Source organism: Peromyscus californicus, unplaced genomic scaffold (genome assembly GCF_007827085.1).
Source record: "Peromyscus californicus insignis strain IS unplaced genomic scaffold, ASM782708v3 Scaffold_1__1_contigs__length_55948999, whole genome shotgun sequence".
Taxonomy (NCBI): Eukaryota; Metazoa; Chordata; class Mammalia; order Rodentia; family Cricetidae; genus Peromyscus; species Peromyscus californicus.
This window is the reverse complement of record NW_026294492.1, coordinates 6,482,904-6,491,886: the sequence shown is the minus strand read 5'-3', so window position 1 is coordinate 6,491,886 and position 8,983 is coordinate 6,482,904. Positions and strand designations below refer to the sequence as shown.

Sequence of the window (8,983 nt, the reverse complement as noted above, 5' to 3'; positions counted from 1 at the left end):
AATGAGATGTCATGGCTTGTCGGAGCCGAGGGGGCATGTGGGCCAGGAGATGTGAAGTAGTATAGGAGCCATGGTCCAGTGACAAGGCACTGGGCCTCTAGACAGCAAGGAGCCATCAAAGGCTTTCGAGCCCCAGAGTGCTAGTAAATCTATTTTTGGAAAATTACTGGCTGAGGAATGATAAATGCCTGGAGAGAAGGGAGGTTTTGCAATCCCCCCAGAAGACAGGCGAGAGTGTCTGAGCTGGGCAGTGACCCCGTAGGGCTCTGTCAGGGCTGGATGGAGATCGGTGCCACGGGCAGGGAGGGGGAGAGATTCATAGCTGGTGTGAGTGAGAGGCAGGGTACACCTCTGAGGGAGATCAGGTTTGGGGTGACGATGGGATCTAAGGATTTCTTTTGATTGAGGGCAATGTTCTCATCCATACCACCCCCAGTTGAGAAAGGCAGCCCTGTGAGTGGATGTAGCCCAGGAACTCTAGAGCCAAGCCAGGATGCCTGGGATCAGATCTTGATTCTCTGGCTTTCTGTTTGACCCTGAGCAATCGATGAACTTGGTGTCTCAATATTCCTACTCGTAAAATATGGAGAGCCTCATTACAGTAGTTAAGGGGCGGAGTATAAAATAATGGGGAGCCATTCACGGCAGGGAAGAGGCTGAGGAGTCTCAGGAGCGGGGCCTTGGAACGCTAGGCAGGAGACGGCTATTTGATGGTAATGAAAACAACGCCCAGTTCCTTCTCTAAGAACTCAGAGTGACTCAAAACCAGTCCTCAGGAGGCACAAATGAGTCTGTTCAGTGCACAGTGCCCTGGAGTGACCGATGCAGTGAGGAGCAGTTAGCGATGTCCCCTCTGAGTCATTCCATGGTTGGAGCATCTACCAACAACAGAGTTCTCCAAGGAGCCACAGCAACGACCCTGGACCAGAGGACCCAGGCGAGCCAACTATGTTAAATGTGCCAAGTAGGATGCCCTGCAGGTGCTGAGCAATTGCCAGAGAGGAGTATCTGGGTGCCAGAGAGGGTCAGGGAGTAAAGTCAGGGAGGAGGGGACAGGGTGAGGCCCCAGGGAGAAGGTGCCCAGCTGCAGGTCCTGGGAAGGCAGAGACGTAAGGAGCACGTGCAGGCAGTGGGCATCCCGTCCATTCTGTCCTTCCTGTTGGGTGACTCTGGGATACGCCTTACCTGGGCCCCCTTCCTCTGATGCAGGACTGCCTTGTGCAAAGCATGGCAGCTAGACATGGGGACAGTTAAAAAACCACACCACCAAAGGAAAACCGACCCAGCTTTGGAGTAGAGGAGTTGGCTGCGGAGAGAACACAGTGATTTGACAGGCAGGGGCCTTTCCAGAGGATTTTCCTTCGGGTGTGGATTTCCAAGAGGAGGAAACAAAGCAAATTCCATCTTCCTATGCTTTAGCCTTGGGTTTAGTTTTCTTCCTAAGACATTCCTCCCTCTGTCCCTCTCTCCCTCCCTCCCTTCCTCCCCCTGGGGTGTGTGGACAGGCAAGCCAGTGAGCCCTGGGGATCCACCTGTCTAGGCTCCCACCCAGCACCAGAGTGACAGCTGAGTGCTGTCGAGCTAGGCTGTTCTACCTGGGTGCTGGGGATCCGAACCCGGTCCTCAGGCTTCTGCAGCAGGCACCTCCACCACAAAGCCACAGCACCAGCCCAATCCTGGGCGTTTTTAAAATTAAGAAACTATCCTTTCCACTTGAGGTAAAATTTAATCACTTAATGCAATTAACATGAACAACCACGGCGACAAAAGGTCATTATATTTAAGTGGTAGTTTGACTTTAAAAGGGGTACTCCCTTGGGAGCACTCACAAGCCACCCAGCTCCCCGAAAAGATTCGGAAGGCATACACTAGTTGTTCCAAAAGGAAATGATTGCCCAGGAGAGCAAAAGGCCGGGTGAGCCAACATGAGGGCTCTTCATGTACTGAGTCTTCTTGGCCATGCGTGTTAGCAGCTCAGCCTGGCACATGCGTGTTAGCAGCTCAGCCTGGCACACCGTAGGCAGCAATTGTACACACACTAAGAGCTCCTTGAGTGCATTTCACGAAGAGACTAAGCTGTGTGAATCTACTCGGCTTTCAGGAACTCAGAGGGACCGGGTGGTGGTGGTGGCGGCGGCGGCGGTGGCGGCGGCGCACACCTTTAATCTCAGCGTTTGGGAGGCAGAGGCAGATGGATCTCTGTGAGTTCAAGGCTAACCTGGTCTACAAAGTGAGATCCAGAACAGCCAGGGCTACACTGAGAAACCTTGTTTAGACAAAACAAACAAAACAAAAAAACAACAAAACACCCCAGAGGCATTTTAAGTTAAAAACAACAATAAAACCCCTCACCAGCCACATACTTAAGATAAAAATCTCTAATCTTAGCATTCAAACACCTCATGCAACTTTCACAGCAGCCATGCTTGGAAATTCTGTTCCCAGTCTTCTGGGTGCAGTGCCCCTCCCCAGTATCTTTCTGTGTGTGCCAGCGAATGGGGCTGGGCTGTGGGGATAAGAATTACAGGCACTCTACAGTCGAACTCACCATCTGCTGGCTACCAGGTGTCAGGTCCTGGGCTCTCCCCTCCATTCCAAGGTCAATAGCAGGCAGGCTTGCTGAGGCCCCCAAAACCACTCTTTGAGGGGACGAGGCACTTTACCCACTGGAAACCAGCACTGCAGTCCCAGAGTAATGCCCGCTGCTCCTGTGCATGGGAGCCAGAGCTGCAGGGAGGTACGCCTTTTAAATGCAATGCCCAGTCTCAGCCTACCAAAGAACACACGTATTTCAGAGGGGATTCTCTAAGAATAGCCAGCAGTGTGTGGGCATTCTGCAGAGGAAGTGTCCAAGTTGTACCAGTGCACATGGTTGTGTTTGTGTACGAAAAAATGGTAACCAGGTCAAAATCCACTGGTGCGATTAAAATGCAGTGGGCTGCATTGGCTTTGAAAACCTTTACATTTCGGAGACTGCCATGTGCTGCTCCAGACCTTGAGTCACTGTGCCTCAGGATCAGTGCACTTGACTGCCAGGCAAGCCGGGTCAGGGTGTCCACCGTTAGTGCTGCCTGGCCATCTTGGATCTAACTCCTTACTGATTAGGTCAGAGCCGAGGACTGCCACAGTCCTATCGAATGGAAGCTGAACCCATTACTAAAACATGATAAGATCTCAAAAAACATCCAAGACCGTACAAAAGAAGACTCCAGAATGTCCCTCTTGAACAGAGAGCAAAGATTTATCAACAGAATTTTAGCATATCAGCTATGCCTCAATCCCAGTTGGCTTAGGAGGCCGAGACAGGAGAATTGAGTCAAAGCTATCAAATGGTGTATCAAACAAATCTAAAAACACTTAATATACAAAACAGAGCACAGATCAAGGCCAAGGGAGAGGTATCCCAGGAATGCAAGGTTGATCCAACATCTGGAATTCCATCACTGTAAACAACTACATTAGCTGATCAAAATGAGACCGCCGGATCACCCCAGAGATGCCAAAAAACATCTGTTTAAAAAGGACAGGCTTCATTACTGATTTCCAAACCAGCAAACGGAAAAAGGATTTCCTCAGGCTTCCGCTTATATTTCCCCAAAGGTTCCCGCGACGAACTTGAGATAGAATTCTTCTCCTGGCCTTGAATGCCGTGCCCACCTCGTGGGTCCCAACATCTCTCGCACTCTCGCCCATCTGTCACCCGACACCCCCAGGAGCTGGCCGCTCTTGAGTCTGTCAGCCGCTGTTCTTGGTCCCTCTGTGATGAATGATCTTCCCTGAGGTGACACAGCCTGTTCCCTCTGCTGTTCTTCATGCAAGTTGGTCTCTGTTCCAGTGTCGCCTCTCTGGAAGGTCCCTCAACCGTGCTCTGTAGAGTACCCCTTCTTATCACTCGCCAGTCACCCCACTTGTTCCTGCTTGGTTTCATTCCCGTAAGACAGACTACTATCCGCTCAACTCCATCATATGAGCCTTAAAGCAGCCGCTTGTTCAATGCTGTGCCCCTGGTGCCCAGCTCGTGACCAGAACACGGCAGTTCTCAGCGTTTGCCGCAAAATAACTTTCACCGGTCTGGCCGTGTGTCACACCTCTTTAAAACACCTGCCGGAGCCGGGCGGTGGTGGCGCACGCCTTTAATCCCAGCACTCAGGAGGCAGAGCCAGGCGGATCTCTGTGAGTTCGAGGCCAGCCTGGGCTACCAAGTGAGTCCCAGGAAAGGCGCAAAGCTACACAGAGAAACCCTGTCTCGAAAAACCAAAAAAAAAAAAAAAAAAACCACCTGCCGGTCTACTGTGTAGAAGAGCATTTCATCCGTATTTCTTCATTGTGAGTGGGGGGGGGGGGGCATCGTGTCTTTTCAGCGCGGCCTTTGAATTTCCCTAGTCCTTTACCTGCTGCTCTACAAGCACCATTGCTACATTAAATGCTGTTCCTCTGCCCGGTGTACGCTCAGATACATCACCCCAGTTTGCTGTTTGTCATGGTGATGTTGCTCATCTTTTCTTTAGGCTTCCGGGTTTGAGATAGGTTCAGGTCTTCCCCAATCCCAGGAACTGAAGCATCCATACTGTTTTCTCAGAATCCTTACACGTATGAGGAAGTGAATGCTTATGCTGTCTAGATCTTTGATCTGTCTGGGATTCACTTTACAAAGAGTAAGGAATAATCTAATGTAAGAAGTAAAATCAAAGCCAATCACGTTCGTGCAGAGTTGTAATCCCTGATTCAAAATGGAAATGTGCTGTGGGATGTTCTGTATGGCAAATGTGTTGCTCTGATTGGTCAATAAATAAAACACTGATTGGACATTGGCTAGGCAGGAAGTATAGGCGGGACAAGGAGGAGAATAAAGCTGGGAAGTGGAAGGCTGAGTCAGAGAGACACTGCCAGCCGCCACGATGAGAAACAGCATGTGAAGATGCCGGTAAGCCACGAGCCACGTGGCAAGGTATAGATTAATGGAAATGGATTAATTTAAGCTGTAAGGACAGTTAGCAAGAAGCTTGCCACGGCCATACAGTTTGTAACCAATATAAGTCTCTGTGTTTACTTGGTCCGGTTTGAGCAGCTGTGGGTGGGACTGGCAGGTAAGAGAGATTTGTCCTGACTGTGGGCCAGGCAGGAAAACTCTAGCTACAGAAATGCACTGAGGCCAGCCTGGGTTACAATAGTGAGTTCCAGGCTAGTCTGAGCTGCACATTGAGTTCTAGATCTGCCCTACAGAGCTAGTGTTCTCATCTTGGAAAAAGAAAGTTGAGCTTTAAAATCCAATGAATACAAGTGTTCAGGGGTCGTTTACATAATGTTTTAATTTTCTGAAAAAAGCTTTTATGAAAATAATTCAAAGTTCACCTATTTTACAATGCATATAAAGACACATGTCAATATGTATGTGTGTACAATAGTGTATTTCCCACAATTCCCTGGAACGTGGCACTAAGATCCGACGCTATCCTATAGAGCACCCTTCCAAGCAAGCGCCTGTATGGTTCTCAGTGTCTTCTTACTTTCTTGGGTCTTGATCTCTTTTTTGATTCATTGTATTTTTTTTCAAAAAGTTTCTTTTCAATTAAGCTCACTTCTTCATGGAGAACAGAGGTCTTTACTCTTAGTAAGAACGAGAAGATGCTTAGTATAAACTGGTAACTCAGAGAAAAATTTGATTCTTCATAGGTTGTCACATGTTTGCAGTAGCTAAAATGGGAAGGGAAAAAGGTAAATTATCTTTAAATAGTAATTCAGAAACTCTGGCATCCATCCACTAACCACCTCCCAAATCCCTTTGCCAGTAGATATGGTTAAAACAGTATTTAGGATTGTATTTAGGAGGAAAGCTTGGAAAATTTGCTGAGGCTCCTTAATTACACAAAGAGAAAACTCTTTACAGTGTCCATGATTGCTAAGCTGGAGACGGAAGGGGCTCGCTGTAACAATCTTGATTTCGGAAAGGTTTGACCTAGCCTGTAGTCATGTTTAGAGACAAGTAAACACACATCCCTTGGCCATCATTCTGAGCAGTGTGACCCATGGGTATGTGTGCCCTAAACTCCTGAGGGGTTTTTGTTTGTTTTTTAAGGAATGAGAAACTGACAATCACCACTTTACTAAACCAGCACTAACTACACTCTGTGTCCATCCTTACATCCACAGTAAGTGTCACCCACATCCTCATTGAGGAAACTTCTCTTTGCAGTAGATGGGGGCCAGTCCAGACAATCACAACCAATCAAATTGCAGAGGTGCGGAGCCCAGTCCTAATGGGCACATCTACAAAGCGCTCCTGCCCCTCAGGCTCAGGGTGCACAGCAGAGGAGGGGCGGGGAGACCGTAAGACGGAGGACCAGGAGTTTGCTATGAGGTGTGTCTCCTTACGTCAGAAGCTACACCCCCAAAGTCTCACAAACGTGACTGCCTAAACTCAAGCTGAACAAGGACAACAGACATGCCAAAGTGGATGGGGAGGAGAGGAGCCCATGAGGCCTCGACACTAAGAACTACAGACAACTAAGGAAGGCTGAGAGCAGGGTAAACAGTCTTCCCCAGCGAAGAGTACACCAACTGGTTATCCAACAGCAAACGGTCAGCCTGAAAACGCACCTATAAGTAACACTGTGACGAGTGAGCAGGGTGTGTTTATGTATTTTATATATAGAGAGAGATACAGATAATGTACACACACACACACACACACACACACACACACACAATATATGTAACAATGAAAAAAGGGCAAGGCAGTGAATCTGAAAGATAGCAAGGAGGGTTTTGGAAAGGTCTGGAAGGAGGAAAGGGAGGTAGGAAATGGCGCGAGTATATAATAACCTCAAAGAAGAAGGGAACACTCTTCAGGCAGAGCTGGAGATCTCATCACGCCTCAAGCTTCTGGAGTTTTGAAAACATGCGTACCTTTTGCAGAATCTCTGGGTACTGAGCCAATACAGGGAGTTCTTGGTTATCAAGGACTGGCCTTTCTTTATCAGGAGCCCCTGGAGGCTATGGCCATGGAAACAAGGGTGATCAGTGTCCTCTTCAGTCCAGTTGAACTGAAAACTCGAAGGGCCCTTCTTTTCCACCACAGGCATGGAACCAACCAAGGCACTAAACTGCTTTTGAAGATTCTTCACCATTTCTGCAGACGGAAGGCAGAAGCACATGTCAATTCACAAGAAAGCCTGGAGTTCGTAAGAATGGACTAGTGTTGGTTGCTTAGCCTCTGGGGGGTGGGGCAATCTGGCCTCCAACCCCGGAGCCGCCTCCTGAGTGCACACTCACACCAGCTGGTTTCATAACTGCACTACCATGCGGGTAGCATTAGGTGAGGCTGGAGCTGTATGAGGGGCCTCAGGAAGTTACTTAACAATGATTTAAAAAGAGCACCAGACGATCTCAGGGCAAGCTTCCCAACAGAGCTCTCACAGTCACAGAAACGGATGACCTCAGGTTTTGCTGGGCCCTTAAGCTCAGCTATGAAGAGGCAGACAGGTGGATTTCTATGTGGTGTCTCCTTTGAAGGAGACAGACATGAGAACATCCCCATCGAGTGGGAAGCGTGCTCATGCACTGGCTTTCCATGTGCAGATGGTTGGGGCTCCCAACTGTACTGCCACCTGGCACACAGGGAACCCAGCACACTCACCTCTTCTCTTATAGACGACTGACTTGTCGATGTGTGACCGGTAGACTGGTCTTTCGGTTTTCCAAGAATATCTACACAAGGCAGGAAAGAAGTAGAGCAGAATGGGAGGTGACTGCCCAGACCCAGTCCAGAGATGGAGGCAGGACCCGGAGCTCAGGGGCTCTGGGCATTTGTCTGCAGCCTCTCAGCGCTTCCATCCAGAAGGAAGCGCCCATGAGAGCCAGGCAGGGAGAGCCGGGCAGGGAGAGCCGGCCAGTGTCATGCTCCTTGTAGGAGACAAGGACCCTTCAGGAGCCATTATACAGTATACAGGAGAGACATTTCCATCACCACACACTCCCTTGCTGTTTACCCTCACTACTGTTCTCCTGCCTCCGCCCCAATGCTCATCACAGAGGGCTGCCCTTAGAAATCTGATTTTGAAAACTCATACAAAACAGACAGTGCCAGTCTCTCTGGCACACAGTGCCAGGAAATCTACCCTCTTCCTGGTGAGAAGAAGGAAGGATCCAAATTCTAGCATGCCAGACCTAAGAACATCCCTTCGCCGAGGCAACCTGATCTTGTCTAGGGAAGGCCAGTCAGGTGTGTTCGTTGCAGAGGGGTGCTGGGCTGAGCTGGTCCACAGAGTCCCCACCCCCACCCCAGGGCATAGGCTAAGTGCTATCTACATTCCTTCAGGTGACTGGTGACCACAAATGAACAGTGACATAACCATTTCTGGTTATGTCCAGGCAGTTAATAAACTGCCCAGGAGGGGCTGCTGGTGTGGGACCAGATATCGATGCATTTCTAAGCTCCTGTCCATCCTCCCTGTGCTTCCCAAAATAGGAGACTTCCAGAAACTGCAATAAAAAAATTCACCCTGATGCAGACCACTAAAAAAATAAAGACACCATAACAGCAGAGATCAGAGGTTCTGGTCTGCTTCTGCAAGTGTCCAGCAGCCCGGGTGACCATGGAGGTTCTGGAAGGCAGAGGCACACAGTAGGCATTCAACTTAAGTGTTTGTTAATATGGAATAGGTGAATAAACAAGCCAACAAACACGTTTAGCATCTGTACCCTGCTGTGGGATGGTTTGTATGTCAAATGTGTTGCTGATTGGTCAATAAATAAATCACTGATTGGCCCATGGCCAGGCAGGAAGTATAGGCGGGACAAGGAGGAGAATAAAGCTGGGAAGTGGAAGGCTGAGTCAGAGAGACACTGCCAGCCGCCATGATGACAAACAGCATGTGAAGATGCCGGTAAGCCATGAGCCATGTGGCAAAGTATAGATTAATGGAAATGTATTAATTTAAGCTGTAAGAACAGTTAGCAAGAAGCCTGCCACGGCCATACAGTT

The 8,983-nt window shown here is 49.0% G+C and overlaps 1 protein-coding gene across 1 annotated transcript in view; it reads right to left on the bottom strand.

The window, feature by feature from the left end:
• Nucleotides 1-5,283: 5,283 nt before the first annotated feature.
• Taf1b (TATA-box binding protein associated factor, RNA polymerase I subunit B) overlaps nt 5,284-8,983 on the bottom strand; it is a 66,967-nt gene continuing 63,267 nt past the window's right edge. Inside the window, exons 13-15 of the mRNA XM_052745826.1 lie at nt 7,637-7,707; nt 6,907-7,129; nt 5,284-5,694 (exon numbers count right to left, since the gene is read on the bottom strand). Of these exons, the coding sequence (XP_052601786.1) occupies nt 5,493-5,694; nt 6,907-7,129; nt 7,637-7,707 (496 nt within the window). The 3' untranslated portion in view covers nt 5,284-5,492. The remainder of the gene's footprint in view (nt 5,695-6,906; nt 7,130-7,636; nt 7,708-8,983) is intronic.